At 34.2% G+C, this 18098-nt stretch overlaps 1 protein-coding gene across 1 annotated transcript; it reads right to left on the bottom strand.

The window, feature by feature from the left end:
* Window positions 1–2862: 2862 nt before the first annotated feature.
* LOC141592571 (putative polyamine oxidase 5) lies at window positions 2863–5118 on the bottom strand. The gene has a single exon (XM_074413303.1). It carries the CDS (start codon window positions 4806–4808, stop codon window positions 3180–3182), a length of 1629 nt encoding a protein of 542 aa, XP_074269404.1. The 5' UTR covers window positions 4809–5118; the 3' UTR covers window positions 2863–3179.
* Window positions 5119–18098: the final 12980 nt, after the last annotated feature.

The raw sequence follows: 18098 nt of genomic DNA on the forward strand, positions 1-18098 counted from the left end.
CACACTGATCCTCCAAACATGACAAGTTACCAGTGACATGATTGGAAGCTCCTGTGTCGATTATCCAGCGAGACATACCGCTCAAACGATCAGAGGCAAGGATAGAATTTGTAGAGGCTGCTGAAGTCACGACATTAGCATGAACAACGGGTGATCCCCACGACCAGCCGCAGCACCATAGAAAGAAGACACAACATTAGCATGAACAACAGGTGATCCCCCACGACCAGCCGCAGCATCATAGGAAGAAGACTTGACACCAGACCCTAAACCTTGGCTAGACCTCAAGCCACGCAAGCCCCCTATTCGAGCACGACGAAGATCACCCAAGTTACACGACCTATCGCCCCACCAGTCGGAAATTTCTGGGTCTTAATATAGCAATTAGTAATGTCATGGCCACGATTTTCATAATGATTACAATAAAACTTACGCCGTTCACCACGCTCTTTGTCATGTAAAGCAAGCCAATCAACCGCAGGACGAGACGCGGCTGGTGTAGCAAAAGCAACTACCTCAGACACATCGATGGTAGGTTCAACAGGCGCACGCAAACGTTATTCCTGAATAACGGCTTGAAACGCCCTATTAAGGGTAGGCAACGGATCGAGTTGAAGTTGCTATGACCGTATAATACTATATAAAGTAGCATCGAGGCCCATAAAAAAATTGATGCAATCGTTCATTATCAAGCTGCTTAATTGCACCGGGTCCAATTTGACACTCACATTTACCGCATTTAAATGCAAAGGGCGGTTCATGAACAATAATTTTCAATTTACCGTAATAAGTGGTAACATCCATACCTTTAGATTGCTTACAATTGTTCAATTGCGTCTTTAGACTGTGAATTTTTGTGCCAACCACAACCGCAAAATGGGCCTCCAATTCGGACCAAAGAACTCCTGCGTCTTCAACGTAGGGTACGGTATCCAGGAGCGATGGATCGATTGTGTTGCGAATCCATTGAACCAGGATACAGTGCACCACTTCCCAATTTTCGAGAAAGAATTTATCAGTTGGCTTTTTTATTATGCCATCAACAAATCCGAATTTCCGGTGAGATTCAAGGACATTTTCATTGAATTTTTCCAATCGTCGTAATTGTCACGACGGAGAACAACGTTCGATATTTTTGCACTTGGAACGTCATGGGAACCAAGGTAATAGGGACTAGAGAAGTCGAGCTTCGGTGGCTCGAGTGATTCACCGCCACCAGACATGACGGCAGATCGTATGATTTTCATGGTGAGATTAGATTAGGGTTTTGTGTGTGGTAGGGTAAAGAAAAAAAATCCCCGATACCATGTTAGACGATATGAGGGAAAATGTTATATTCTCATTAGCTAGCCAAGTCGGCTTATATAATTACACATATGGGCTCACTTGCTATGGGCCGAGATCATAGTACAATATCGCTTATAAAATATCTATATCCCTAATAGTAATACTGGGGATGGTGGATTTGAACCTGAGACTTAGGCTATGTTCTTTTGAATTTTTAGGAACTGAATTAAACTAAACTGAATTTATTGGAGCTGAACTGAACTAAACTGAACTTATAGGAGCTGAGCTGAACTCAACTTATAGGAGCTTAACTGAATTTATAAGAGCTAAACTGAACTTATAAGAGATGAACTTATAGAAGTCGAACTGAATTTATAAAAAATTTGCGATTTATATAAATTAATTTTTTTTTACAAGTACTACAATACTCTCGTACATTACAATAAAAAAATAATACATATTATATTTTTTTCCAAACCATCTATTTCCATATCATCATCCTCCTCGTCACTTTCATTGGCATCTTCATTTCACTGACATCATCGAATCCATTGTCTCGCCAAATGTCTTTTACACATAGCTTCCTTACGCTTCGTTCCAAACATGTCTGAATCTGTTGAGATTAATGAGGTATATGTGAATTAAGGATAAAAATATTAATGAGATAGGTGAACTTGTGTATAACTAATGAGTAGGCAGTTTAGCTAAACAAATTATAAGGGTCGTTTTGTTTTTTTATGAATAATGTGTATAGGATAATTTTAATATGGTTTTTTTTTTTGCATTGATATAAATGAAAAACGTACTTCCTTCATTCCAATCAGTTCTATACATTTAATTAAAATATAACTTACATATATTTAACAAATGTATAGAAATGATTGGAATGGAGGAAGTACTATTTTTTTCAATTCGTCAATATTAGAAAACGGGTATGAATTTATAGTTAATCTAAGTTGTATGAACTTGTTTAAACTGAATTTATAAGAGTTGAACTGAACTTATAAGAACTGAACTTATTGGTGCTGAACTGAACTTATAAGAGTTGAACTGAATTGAACTTATAGGAACTGAAATGAACTCATAAGAACTGAACTGAATTGAATTTATAGGAACAAAAACTGAACTAAACTTAAAAGAATGATTTTAAGCCCAAAAAAACAGGGCCTAATTGTCCTTTAAGCCTCCTTCTTAACCACTAAGTTAAAATATCTTCTATACGAATCGACTGATGTTGAGAGCTCGCAATCTTGGTTCATTGTGTTATATTTGTATGGCCTTTATAGAGGCAATCAATCTTGCTTGTTTCTCACTTTTCAAAATCTTATTCAAAGTGTCATTGTTATAACAATCACTAATACTTTGGCTCCTAATTAAATTAATGTTGGAATCTGGTCCACCTTACAAATCTTGTGGTCCAAATAAAATCTTAGGTCTTTTGCTTTAAAGAGCAAGAGACTAAAATACCTACAATCAAAGTAGCTTACCAATTAAGATAGGTTTAAACAACTCTAAATTGCTTTTTAATCTTTAGTCATTTTCATATCTTCCTAGCCCTAATAAATAAAGATAAAGTGTCATCACAATGAACATAATAAACAAAGGAAACTTACATAGCTAAGGAAAAATACACTCTACCACGATATCGTGCCCTACACGCGCCACACTCGCACCTCCGCTTGTTGTCGAGCGTGTTTTACGTGTCGGTGTCTCCCTAAACAAAGTGTACATAATAAAGGGGACAAATCCCAACAAAATTTCTTAGATAAAAATAAATAAAAGGAAAATGAGTTCTTGAGTTGTCTAATTATACAAACAATAATGAACAAATCTACTAGTACATTAGGAATTCTCAACTTGTAGCAGCAACATTGCAAATGGAATTTTGAGGACTAAACAACCAAATTGTACTGCTGAAGAAGCCTGTTAGCTTCTCTTAGACCACTGTAATAAGCACCATGAGTTGTGGAGTAATGGGTTCGATGTGTCGCTTCGCCTGCAAATAGTATTTGAAGAGGGTGTAACCCACATTCCTCAGGCATTGGCAATGGTTGAGCCAAGGTATCGAAATCGTCGCCACTAGATCGCACTGAAACATAGCTATATGACCCTAGGAATAAGGGATCAGTTCCCCATTTACTCCTCAAAACCCTTTTGAACTCGAAATTCGACTGACTTAACGCCCCATTGCCATTGCATTCATCATGGGAATGGTTGCTCAACTTTGAGACAAAGCTTGAGACAGTCGTTGAAACTCCCTCGATTATTGCCTCATCATCAAGAGATTCGAGCTCTAGAGCTTCTTTCCCTGCAAACCAAGATAGCAAGACACTAGAATTGCTGTGAATTGGGTATATAGAGGCTGTTCTTCTCATCCACCATGGGATCTTCCTATCCTTAAACTTGGAATCCGACCTATGAAATGCCATTTGCATAAAAGGGAACTTACAATCAATACCTTGACCCCCATTTTGATCTTGATTGTTGGGTGTGCTTAACTCTAGGAACAACTTGTTTACGACACCAAACCCGAGTCTAGAAATTGCCTCTTTTTTCAAAGAAGGAAGTGAAGGGCTAAATAACCCTCCAAGTTCATCACAAATTGTAGCCTTTAGGACTCCTAATGAAACCGTCACAATTACATGATCAGCTAGCATTATTGACCCATCACTGAAATGCAATTTCACTGGCCTGTAACTATCACCAATACTATGATTACCATTTTCAGATCCTACAAATTGATCCCCATTTTGCTGCCATTCAATTTTGACCACTTTCCTTCCCAATTGAATCAATCCAGGGGGTAAAACCGATGCCAAAGCCTCAACAATGGTTAAATAACCTCGAGGGATCGTGATTTCGTCTCCTGGAAACATCCGATACTCGCTTTCAGCAGCGTAATCAAGATTGAACAGATCACCAGCACCAGTATAAGTTCTCTGGGTATTCTCATACACAGCAAAAACTGCTTCTTCCAACATTTTCCTGCTCCAATTTCCACAAACTGTAACATCCTCACCATTTTCTTTAGACCCTAGATATTTCTCAAGCCCAAGCTTAAGAAATGAACCAATGCTGCTCATTTCCGACCCGCCAACAACACCATTCTCACTCTTCCCTTGAGCAAAACTCATCAAATTATCGAAAAGCGATGAAATGGGCTCAACAATAGCAGGATTAACCACAAACCCACCTTCAGTTCTGGTCTCAGCCATTGAAAGTCTCTCCTCATGCAACCCATCCATACATTCCCATGGCTTCTCAGACTCCAAAGATTTGATCTTTTGAGCAATCTCATACACTGGACTCCCACCAATCCCATGAATCCACGTGGCACCCATCTCAATTCTATCACCCACAAACTCTCTAGTGTTAATCCTACCACCAATTCTCTGCCCACCTTCAACAACACACAACTCAAATGACTCTTTTGTCCCTACTGCTGTATACAGCTTATGGGCAGCTGTTACCCCTGCCATTCCTGCACCAATTATAACAATTTTTGGTCTTTTAACCGCCATTTTCACCTACCCTTTGAGCTCTAAATCCCAAATCTTCACTTCCCTGGCTCAAAATAATATCTTTTTCTCTCAGGCAAAATATCAAACACCTTATGTGCACTTTAGAATGTGGTAAAAATGCAAGGGAGAGAGGCACAAATAATTGAAAGATGGTGTGTGGGTGTGGTGAGAAAGACGGTACTGATAAGGAATTTATAGAGGTGGGACTAGTGTTATTTTGTGGGGACGAAGATTTGATACCGCAATCAACACACTAAAGTTTACAGTCCTCTCTCAGTCGACCATTTTTTACGTTTACTTTCCACACACAGTGAAAGACCACGATTAGACCTGGTAAATCAGTTAGGCGCTTCTTTCCGCTTTTTAGAAATGAATCAATCAATCAATTGAATTGAATGGAGCTAATCGAATCTGAATGAATGAATCAATCGAATCAATAGAGTTGGTGAAATTAATGAATCGAATAAAAAGCAATTGAAATTTGAATTAATTTGAAATAATCATATTAATAATAATAATAGTATTCAATATTATGGTTATTATCAACTATAATATATTCATATTCATAGTATAATAGTAATACTAAAATTAATATTTATAAGAAAAAAATTATAATATTATATATGAATAATCATAAATTATAATAACGAAAAAATAGTATTTTTCTACTAATAATATTTTTAATAACAATAATAAATAATAAGGTCATATTAATAATGATATTAGTAAAATAATTGTTTAGAATAAAAACACTCAAGTAAGCGTTGCTCGAATTCAGGTCGAGTCAACGCCCTACTCTCATATGGCATCTCGAGCCTATGCTTGCACTCTTCGGATGGATCTTTCACGCGTAACAAAGGCCTCAGAGGGTATGCAAAAGGTTCTTCTCTGATGCCTTACGGTAATGATGGATAGTCGGGACCTTGCTTGAAGCTAAGGTCTATGTGCCCTCTTGTAGTAGCTCGAGTAGTCTTACTTTTAGAGAGAGAAAGTTGTTGGTGAGAAGTTTTTACCATTGATTGGTGAATAGTGAGATATTTATAGGTTTTATGTGTACCTCAAATGATGGTTTGGCAAGCACGGTTACCATATTCGCTATGAATACGCCTTACCGATTCGCGATTCGCTTATAGAAAATGTGTTACATGTATTTTCAGTAATCAACTTGATAGAATTCACTTTTAACGATTTGTGATTCGTAGGGTACCAAGCGAATTTGTAACCATGTTGGCAAGCGTGTTGACTTGTAAGACCACTTGCCTTAGTCGGTTCGGTGTGCCTCATTAATAATATTAATAATAAATGTTATGAATTTTAATAATAATACCAATAAATGTTATGAATTTTAATAATAATACCAATAATAATTATAATAACAACGACAATAATAATAATAATAATGTTAAACATCGGCATAACCTTGTCCGGGACACTCTTTTCGACATCTGCTATAGATCTGGTATTACTGCGGGGAAGGAGGTTGATATCGGTTTGGTTGATGGGCATGGTGGCTCTCTTCGTCCTGTGGATTTATTGATTTATTCTTGGGACATGGGGCGTGATGTGTGCGTCGACCTGACAGGTTCTTCACCTTTGACTCACACTGGGTTGGCAGATTTTGTGCCGGGCCGAGTTGTCACTGATGCTGCTCAGCGAAAGTGTGCTAAGTATGGAGATTTGTGCGCGGTAGCGGGTTATGGTTTCCTACCTTTCTCTTTCTCTTCACTTGGGGAGCTGGGTTCGGATGCTGTTGCCTTGCTCAAGCGGATCCAGAAATTCTCGGTATCTCAGGATGCGGGGGCTCGGGTAGCCGCTTACATTTTTACTAGACTTAGCTTTGCAATTGCTAAGGGTGTGGGGGCCCAGATTGTTTCTCGGCTCCTCACCAATTTCATGTAAACTTTTATTTTTATTTTAATGAAAGCTGCGCGCATCCCATAATAAAAAAATAAAAAAAAAAATAATAATAATAATAATAATAATAATATCAACAACAACAACAACAACAACAACAACAACAACAACAACAACAACAACAACAACAACAACAACAACAACAACAACAACAACAACAATAACATTAACATTAACATTAATAACATTATTATTCATTTTAATAATAATATTCATCATCATCATCATAATAATAATAATAATAATAATAATAATAATAATAATAGTAATAATAAATAAATAAATAAATAAATAAACAAATTATTAACAATATTATTAATTATAATTATAATTATAATAAATAATATTAATATTAAAAAAATAGTATTATTGTTAACAAAATTAATAATAACTATTATTTAAATTAGTAAAGCTAAAATGAACTGAATTTAATGGAGTTTGCTGAATCAATCAAATCGATGAATGAAGTTGAATCAATCAATCGAATCAATGGAGTGAATCGAATCAATCGAGCTCAATCAATCAATAGAGTAAAGTTGAATCGAAATGGTGAAAATAAGCCGAGAAAAACAGGCCTTAATCGGTCGTATTTGGGTCGGGTATTATTTTGGGTTGGGTTTTATTTCGGGTAATTATTATCAAGTTACTTGTGAAAAATAACTAGTGTGTAACAATAAACATTTAGCACCAGGTTAATTTGGGGTCGGGTCAAGCTCGGGTCTTGAATTCAAGTTTCGAGCTAGATTATTCAGGTAAGGTCAATTTTGCCGGATCTAGTTACGAATTACGACATACTCCCTCCTATTCGGAATAACTGTCCCATTTGGACAATGACACAAAAATTAAGGAATGGAGTTAAAATAATGAAAAATATTGTATATGGGTAAAAATATAAGAGTGAAATAATGAAAACTAATGAATATGATGATTTAGGGGTGGTTGGAGTGGTAAATAAAGAAAAGAGTCAAGGGTAGGAAAGTCAAAAAACATGTCCAAATATGGCAAATGGGACAGTTATGTGAATAGACGAAAATGACAAATGGGACAGTTATTCTGAATAGGAGGGAGTAGATCATACTATAGAAAAAGTGAAACAATAGCTTGCTCAGGGTTTAGATTGTCTTGTTTCTCGGTAGGTCTCCCTTAATGTGTAAATCTTAATACAGTTATACATTTATATTTCCTCTAATTCTTTGAAAATGTCCCGTTTATTTTTTTCACAAAGAATAAGGGTATGATGATTGGTAACGGGTCAGTCGGGTCAGGTTAGTTCGAGTTTCTCATTTTTTTCCGGGTTAATTCGGATTGGGTTGGGTAATTTCGCGTTTCGGGTTTGTTTCGATATATTTTTCGGTTCATTTTCGGGTCAAGTGGATCGGGTTATTTCGGGTTCGGTCATTCTCGGGCCAATGATTAAGATAGGAAAGGTCATTTCAAGTCTTTTTGGGTCAATTAAAATTATGTTTTGTCGGGTCATTTTCGGGTTGGTTGCTTTCGGATCTAGTCATTTTGGGTCGTATCAGTTACGGATCAAGAAAGCTCGGGTTATTTTCGGGCCGGTTCAGATCAATTCGGGTTGGGTCACACTCGAGTGTTGTAATTCTGGTCAATTTTAATTCTCGGGTCAGCCTTTTTCGATCGGGTTAATTTTATCGGGTTTAGTTATACCAGAGTATATCTATATCTATCTATATAATCTAATTAAAAGGCTAATGTGACAAGGCAAAAATAAATGTGACATGGCAAATTAAATGTGACATGGCGCAATATCATAATCCACATATTATCAATCTATACAATATAGTTTAAAAGACTACATAAAACATTAAATTTTATTCCATGAGCCATTTTTACAATTAATTTGTATTTTGTATTTGATTATATAATATTTGCTTAGTGACAAATTACAATACAATATTGACGTCTTGACGGATAATTCTTACTACAAAAACACACATTGAATGATAACTGAGTTAGTGCCCACCAAAAAAAAAAGTAAAAGCATATTTGGGGAGGTGTATGTATATCTATAAATAATTTTCTATAATATAAAAAATGCCACATGAACACCGAAACTTTGACTATTTCTAAAATAAACTGTTTATTTTGAATGAGACCATTACAAGTAACTAAATTACCCTACAAAGTAATATTTACAAATTTTTTGGATCAACTTAAAAATAGTTTAAGTATTTGTGACTTAAAAATTGAGAAAATATTGGGGTCATACAAAAGAATGGTCTCACAAAAAAGATTATATTTATGTAGAATTTAGAACATAATAAACACACATATTTATTATAATATTTATGTCATAATAATGAAAAAAAATGATGCTCAAAAGTCATGAACTTTGCTCCATATTTATGCCTATATTAAATTTGATAATAATGAAAAAGGATGTTCAAAAGTCATAAAAAAATATCCTCAATTTTTTATATATTTTTTATGGATGATAAAATTTGTTAGACAAAGAAAAATCTAAAACATTAAATGCAAATAGCATAACAAACATTAAAATTTGCCATTTTTAATTTCTAGATAAATTAAACAACAATTAAAAATTAAATAAAATTCATACTAAATTTTAAATTTCTACTTTATTGTTAGAATATTCTAAGCAACGGACAAATATCACATAATTCTAATTTTACGCCGTTTATAAAATAATACAGAATTTGTAAGATTAAGAGCAAATAATAAAATAATTAACATTAAACATTGATCTTTTAATTTTTCAAACTAAAATAGGTTAAAGGACAAATAAAAATTTACATCACTCTATATTTAAACTGTTTATATGTGCAATTTCCTCTTAAATTTTATTGCAATAAACTTGCTCAATTTTATTAATCGGATACATATATAAATCTGTAAATATTATTTATAAATAAAAAACAAGGCAAAATATCTGTCATCTTTTAGTTTCGTAAGATAACCCCCTAAACAATTCTCATGCAATGTGAATTTTGCAAAAAAAAAAAAAAAACAAACCTTTTACATTTCATTTCTCCTTACTCTATATTTATGTCTATATTAAAATGCTAATAATGAAAAAGAATGCTCAAAAGTCATAAAACTTTGCTACATATTTATGTATATATTAAATTTGATAATATTAAAAAAAGACGCCAAAAGTCATAAAACGCATCCTCATTTTGCTATGAATGTTTGATGGAAAACAACATTTGTGAGCCAAAATAAGCCAATATCTTTTTGCCCCCATCGCCAAAAGAATTATAAATATGTGTCCATAATCTTTCTTATCATTTTATCAGCATCAAGGTAAGTGTATTAAGGTTTTAAATTAATTAATTATTTATTTATTTTTAAGTTCCATTGGTTATGAAGTACTCTTCACATTTTTAATCTTCTCGTATATGTTGTTTTGTTCCATTTAGGGGCTATCAAGATTTGTGGAGTTGTGCTATTCAAAGGTAAATACACTAACATCTTTATGATTCAATGCCCTCTTTTTTTCATTATTTACGGAAAAACATAAATTAATAACGATAAGGTTAATATTACATAAATCAAATTCCACCATTTTGTTTGTTATTAATCACTCAGTGGTTTTGTTTTTTTGTTTTTGTAGGGATATTTCATTGGAGAAAGAAGAAGAATAAGATACTAGAATTGCATAAATAAATACTTCCTCCATTTCACTCAATACTATATTATAAACTAACTACAAGATTGACAACACAAATTGAATATGAATGACTAGTTGTTTTTAGGTTTATAATTTTTTTTTAGAATTTCAGAAACTTTCAAAAGTATGTTTTATTTGAGTATGTGTTGTTTTTTTATTCATCATTTTTCCTTTGAATAATAGCTCTCATAGAATGAAATTGGATTGCGAGAATCTCACTCTTATTAACAAGTTAGACAAAAAAATCCTATTGACATGAATAATGGATAAATGTAAATTATTATCTAATATTTATGCGTACATGTCATATTATCTATCTAATGTATATATACAAATAATATAATGAGATTACAATGAAATTTGTAGTAGGCTACTATATATTTAACTCATTTTATCATTTATGCAAAAATTTAAATTTTAGGATTTTTGACAAATTGATATAGATGATATACTAAAACTAGCATTTACTAAACTTCCTAACTATGTTACTATAAAAAAATACTCCCTCCCATTCACAATAAACCTCCCATTTCATTTTGGCACAAATATTAAGGAAACACACTACCCCACCATATAATTAAATTTGAACCATACAAATACACTACCCCACCATACAATTAAATTTGGACCACACAAACACTTACCAAAAAAGGAAATAGGGAGGTTATTGTGAATTGACGAAAAAGGAAATAGGGAGGTTTATTTTGAATGGGAGGGAGTATAATTCAACATTATGCATTAATTTGGCATTTCATCTTCACTTACTAACTTATTTATTCTAAATGACAAAGAGACGTTCAAACTTTCACATAGAAATTTTAGTACAAAATCTATACAATCTAATTAAAAGGCAGCATTAACCATTTAAATTTTTTTACATGGGTGCCATGAATTGTTGAACTCATTGATGACTTAAATGTATTTTTTTTGTTTTTTAAAACCACATGTTATTAGTATATTAATCAAAACAACAACTAAAGTACAATATATAGTTTAGTTGTCAAAGAAATAAGGCGTTAACTAACGAAATTTTATGTATTTCAAAACTACATTTTTTAAATGGATTAACTAATTGTTCGGACAAATATAAACAATACGATAAAAATAACAAAATTAAAATAGATAAACCCGTGAGATCAGAAACCTAGTTCTTAAATCAAATCCCAAATATCAAAACGTACGGAATTAATAGGGATGAAGCGAGTATAGTAATTTGAGCTACTTGGGGAGCGCTCCGAATTCTCTCCATTACCTAAAAGAAATGGATCTCCATTATTTTTAAACGGTCCAGATTAAATCTTGGTACGATCTAATGGTTGTAATTATTTCATAAAAGTAATGTTTAAATGAGTGAAAAGAGAAAATATATTAGAATAAGAGTGTATTAGAAAAGTAATAGAGAGAAAGTAATGGAGAGGATCCAAATTCTTGGGGAGGGGGGACAGTAAGCACAGCAAATTGCCAGTAGGACTAGGAAATAAAGACAGTACCCTACTTTTGTTGGTCTCAATTTGATGAATAGGGGTGTACACTACCCTCTGAGTCTAGGACTAGGAAAGTGCCCCCTACGGTTGTTTTAAGCTCTACGTCAAATGTTCGTACCTACGTTTTTGTGTATGGTCCTTGCTGGGTTGCCTCCTTGGGGACGACTGACGAGTAGTCTACTATTGGTATATTTAGTACGTTGTACGAATTTTAGATAATTGCTCACAAGTAGATGATTTAGTGTCGAGTGGTCACTCCATCAAGGTTTGTATTATGAAGAATATGTGAATTCTTACCGACGATTTAGTAAGACCATCTCCAAGCAGAAGGTCGAGATAATCGGGTTACCAATATTTTTCTTCTTAATTACACCTTAATTATCTCGACCCACTTTTATCCTTCCAAGCAGAAGGTCACGACCTAGATCAGCAACCCAATTATTTTCCACTTTCCAGCCAATGAGAGACTGTCACCTATCGGGTCACCATACTCAACCAAAGGTCACCTTCCCTTTATTTTGACGATTGTATTTTTTTTTTGTTTCCAGCCAATGGGAGAGTGCCACCTACCCGGTCACCAACAAGGTCACCAACTCAACTCAAGGTCACCAATTGACCCTGAGTTATTCAAGGTCACCAAATTATCATCTTAATACTCCTTAATTACCGTCATTAGCATGACCCAACAAGGTCACGACCCAGTTGGTGACCTTGCTTGGGCATGGTCTAAGAAGGTCGAGTGGTCACTCCATCAAGGTTTGTATTATGAAGAATATGTGAATTCTTACCGACGATTTAGTAAGAGGGTTGGATGATTAATGCGAGATTTTTCTTAGAGGAATTAAGGAATCTTTAATATAGAAAAGGATTCCTTAATGAAGAATGTGAATTCTTATAGACGTTTTAGTAAGAGAGGGTTGTACGAGGAATGCGAGATTTTTGAGGAATCGGGAAATCCTTGGATTAGAATTTAGGTTATGTTTGACATGATATTACATGTTGCTTATTTGACTAAATAATTTATTTGACCCAAATTTTAGTTACCTGATTTTTTTTGCAAGTGTTTGACAAGTATCTTATTTAACCAACAAATAAGCTACATACAATAAAATGTTACCCTAGAGTAGTATTTGAGATTTCAGATATCTGAAATAAGTTTATCTTCTACTCCCTCCAATTCATCATAATAATTCCCTTTGAGATGAGCACAATACTTAAGAAAAATGAATAAAAATGAATAAAAGATAAATGTGGGGTTTGTTGATAAGAGAGAGATGAATTATTAGGAGTTAAATAAGGAGTTGTGGGACCAAAACATAAGGAAAGTAATAAAATAAGAATAAAAGAGTAGTGTGAGGTTTGGTAATAGGAGAGATGAGTGAATAAAATAAGAGTAAAAGTTACCAAAAAAGAAAAGGGAAACATTACTTGAATAATCCTTTTCGGAAAAGAAGGAACATTATAGCGAATTGGAGGAAATATTTTTTATCTTTTCAATCTATAAACCCTATTAAATAATTATCATATTCTTATACGTCATTTTACCAAAATCAACTATCTTTTCAGTTAGTTTGCCAAACAATTTTTATATTATCAGTTACCTTATCAGCTTTTAATTTTCAATTACCTTATCAACTATCTTTTCAATTTCAACTACTTTTTCTATTATTTTTTTTTTTTACTAAACAGAGCCTAATAATGGAAGTGAAAATTTTCATATGTAGCTTATATGTATTGTTTATATATTGTACTATCATAGAAAAACGGCAACTATATATAGCAAAGTAGGATGAGCGATTGAAAATATTTTAATGTTTTGACAATGAAATATAAATCAGAGGCAATTATATTTTGGAAAATGAGATGGTATCATCCGATGGTACTTAAATTGGGCGCCACAAGGATTATTATTATAAATTATGTAGCTATATATATTCATTTCCTTCCCTTAAAATTTGACTTTCAACCAAATTAGTAGAAAATGGTAGCTTGGAATTTAAAATTGCATAACTAATTATAGTTAATAGTGAATAAATAAATAAAAACGAGTAGAATTTCCATTAAATTGTGCAACTTTTTTAAGAATGTCACAACAAACAAGATATGTGTTCAAGCATGAACTTAACATGTAAATGTTGCACATGTGTAGTTGATTCATAGCTAAGGCGGTGGATAATGATATACTCAGTGTTCGGACTTTCTAAATTGAAAATTAGGTAGTTAGGCCTGCATTAACTTTTGAACTTTTATTTGCCTTTTTAAATTGATTCGATTTAGTTGATTCAATTTCTATAAGTTCAGTTTAATTCCTATAAGTTAAGTTCAGTTCAGCTCTTATAAGTTAAGTTCAGTTCAGCTCCTATAAGTTCAGTTCAGTTCAACTCCTATAAGCTCAGTTTAGACAATTTCATACAACTTATATTAACTACAAATTCATACCCGTTTTCTAATATTGACAAATTGAAAAAAAAAATAGTACGCTTTTCATTTAAATCAATGCAAAAAAAAATCTAATATTAAAATTATCCAATACATTATAAAAAAAAAAATGACCCCTATAATTTGTTTATGCTAACCGTCTACTCGTTACTTATTCACAAGTCCACCTATCTCATTAATATTTTTACCCTTATTTCACCTATACCTCATTAATCTCAACAGATTGAGACATGTCTGAAATAAAGCATAAGGAAGCTATGTATAAGGTATGAAATAGCATAGTAAAAGACAATTGGCGAAACAATGAATTTGATGGTGTCAGTGAAAATGAAGATGAAGATGAAAGTAACGAGGAGGATGATGATATGGAAATTGATGGTTAGAAAAAAATTTAATATGTAATTTATTTTTTATTATAATGTATTGTAGTACTTGTATAAAAAAAACTTATATAAAACGCAAAATTTTTATAAGTTTAGTTCTTCTATAAGTTCAACTCATATAAGTTCAGTTCAGCTCTTATAAGTTCAGTTTAGCTTCTATAGGTTCAGTTAAGTTCAGCTCTTATAAGTTCAGTTTAGTTCAACTTATATAAGTTCAGTTCAGTTCCTATAAGTTCAGTTCATTTCAACAACTTGAAGTCCAAGAGAACAGGGCAAATTAGACATGAAATTTCGAGAGCTTGTTACTCCTCGAAATCTCGAATGCGTCATCTTCGTCCAGTAAGGGCATCATGGATTCATAGCCACTTTATTGGATACTCGAGTTCGTATTTGATTTATTGGTAAGGCAAATCAAATTAAGAGAAATCAATTGTTATACGAGTATATCATAATTTAAGAACTTATACGGTTTATCATATTGTATTTTCTCTTTGTTGGCCTGTCGATAAAGAATGAACCCTATCGATGAAAAACCAAAAAGATGAAGAGCACAATAAATAATGAAGAAATAATTTAGTGTAAGGTACTGGTTAAATTATTTCGGTGTAAAACAATATAGATAAAATTTAGTAATTGGAGTTTTATTTTAATTGAATAGATATTAAATAGATATAAAGTTACATAATTACCCTTCAAACTTTGGCGTAAAAACGAAAATTTACATTTTTTTTCTTTAATTATGATGGCGCTGAAATTCGGTACCACAGGATGACGCCCTATCGTCATCCTCTATTTTTGGGTCATTCTCTATTTATTACAGACTAGTTTTTGGGTTTTCCAATTTTTTTGTTATTTATATCCATTTGCGTATCAGCATTGTGCATAACACGATCCATAGATTTGCCCTATCTAGCGGAGTTTGAATCTCTTAGCTTGAATGGTCTTCATTGTCAAGTAGCACAAATTCTCATTTGTGTCGGGCAATATCAGTTATAAGTTTGTGACGGGTTAAATAAAATCCACTTAGCTAGATGAAGACAAGACATTTGTGATTCTCTGGATACTTTTACTTTTGTCTTATCTACTCAAGTGAATAATACTTTACCCGTCACAAGCTTATAACGGATATACCCGTCACAAGAAAGACTTATTAGTCAAGTAGTGAGCACTTCCTGCTTTTGTGTAAGAAAGCAAGAAAGATAGACAATATTACATTTTGAGATTTGAATACATATGTATGTTATATGAAATATTAACCTAGCAAAGTTAAACCATATTCCATCTAACTCAACAGATTGTTCACCTAATCATCTACTTTAATGGTTTATTGCCAAAATCCTCAAGTACGCAGTTTCGAATTATAGGCATAGGGTTATTATTGATGATATTAACTATGTAGGATGAGTCCAGATTCTCTCCAGTACATGGAAATTGGAAAGAACTGGATGGTTCAGTACTAAGGTAAGATGATGATACGTGAATGGCCCCAAAATCAAGGGTGTGATTTGCCCCCAACTAAAATTTGTGTATTTCCCAGAATTCTTCATCAAAGAAAGGTCAATTACCCTTTCCCCTCTTTCCTCCACTACTCCTCCACCAGTTGCCGCCTTGCTGAAATGTTGCCGAAAATGAAGTTGTACTAAAAGGGTGGCATGGTGTGGTAATAAAAAACGGCGACACTGATATCGATTTCGGTTCGCTACCACTTTGAGCTAATGGTGACGGTGAACATTTGATCCGGTGACTCGGTGAGGGATGACGGTCCGATAAAGGGTGACGATCCGGTGGTTTGTCGTGGCTAGAAGGGGGTGGTTGTAATGGTGGCATGGTATAGTAATGCTAATTTATCTTCTATCACCATTGATTTAATTAACATGAGTAATACCACGGATTTCTGACCATGGGGTACTCGGCCGAGTAGCACTTACTCGACCGAGTAGGCTATCGGGTGTGCCGAGGTTCGATTATGGAATGTCAGTACTCGACCGAGTAGGCTATGGGGTGTGCCGAGGTTCGATTATGGAATGTCAGTACTCGACCGAGTAGTCTTTGTACTCGGTCGAGTTGGGCGTGTCGGTCGAGTACATCGAGTACTTGGCCGAGTAACCGGCCTAACGGATTAATTTTCGCGGTTTTGATTAAAATAGTTGGAGAAGTATATAAATGCGTGTTAACAGTTTCTTAATCATTCTCTTAAAACCTAAACTACGTATAACTTCTCCAACCATTCTAATCACTGCTAGGGCTAGATTGAAGGGTTTTACATCTATTGTCCACCCCGATTTTATCGGTAAGCATCGTACTCTTGTTATTATTGTTATGTTGTAGTTGATAAACCCTAATTGGATCGATTGGGGGTTTAAGGTAGATTTTGATTGTATGATGTGGTTATAGGTGATGAGTTTGTAGAGGAGCCTTTCTGATTGATTGCTGTGGATGATTGGATTGTGAATAAGGTAGGGTTTCCCTACTTAGTTGGCTGTGTAATTGGTTAAATTGTGTGTGATTAATTGTTGGCATGTTACCTTTTGATTAGAATTGATGAAGGTTGATTGGATTATATTTGTTGGTTGGTTGTTCTTGTGGGACCGTGTCAGGAGATGGTTCCATTCCCATGTTTGCCCCTTGTGACTTCACAGGGGGGGGGGGGGGGTTGTGCACATTAAGGACCTGGGTTCGCTCGTTGCGATGAGCGGGGCTTAGGTGGTACGGTTGTGGCCCCCACTAGCGGTATGGATTACCTGTTGCGATGGGTAACCTGACAGGACTACACATCTTAGTGTGTAGTCAGTTATTGGTGATTGTTGGAGTTGGAGTATTGGCTGATTGTGTTGTTTGTAATTGTTTCCGCTGCGTATGCTTAATTTGGTTATACAGTTGACTGACTCCGTTTTATGTTTTCAAAAGTGTGGTGATCCATTCGGGGATGGTGAGCAGTTTACCTAGCAGGTGACAGATGTTTAGATAGCTCGCGGGATATGGATGGGCGGAGTCATCACTTGTTGTGTCATTTAGTTGTAGTTGAGTTTAGTTTCATGCCTTTTGGTTTTGGTTATACCGTTTTGGAGTTTTAAGAGTTGTAACCTTTTTATTTCGGTTGTTTTAATAAAAGTTGTTTCATTATAGTTTCTATGATGTGTACTACCTCGGATAACCGAGATGGCAGCACCCTTATATGCTAAGGTAACCCTTGGTAAGACACTTTGGTATATGGGGGTGTTACAAAGTGGTATTAGAGCGACAATTTTGGAACAAACCAATGAACAAAATGAACATAGGGCGTCTAATAAAATGAACCTGGGTAGGAATTGTTTGGTGTTACCGCAGAGGTTTGAGAGACGTTCTATGGCCGCACTATGATCCTTACAAGTTCGAACTGGTCACTACGAGGTGTGTCGTGGGGATCGGTGTTGATAGG

This window comes from Silene latifolia, chromosome 7 (assembly GCF_048544455.1).
Source record: "Silene latifolia isolate original U9 population chromosome 7, ASM4854445v1, whole genome shotgun sequence".
Taxonomy (NCBI): domain Eukaryota; kingdom Viridiplantae; phylum Streptophyta; class Magnoliopsida; order Caryophyllales; family Caryophyllaceae; genus Silene; species Silene latifolia.

Coding starts and splice junctions, on each gene's coding strand:
- LOC141592571 (XM_074413303.1), bottom strand. CDS start 4,808: ATGGCGGTTAAAAGACCAAAAATTGTTATAATTGGTGCAGGAATGGCA.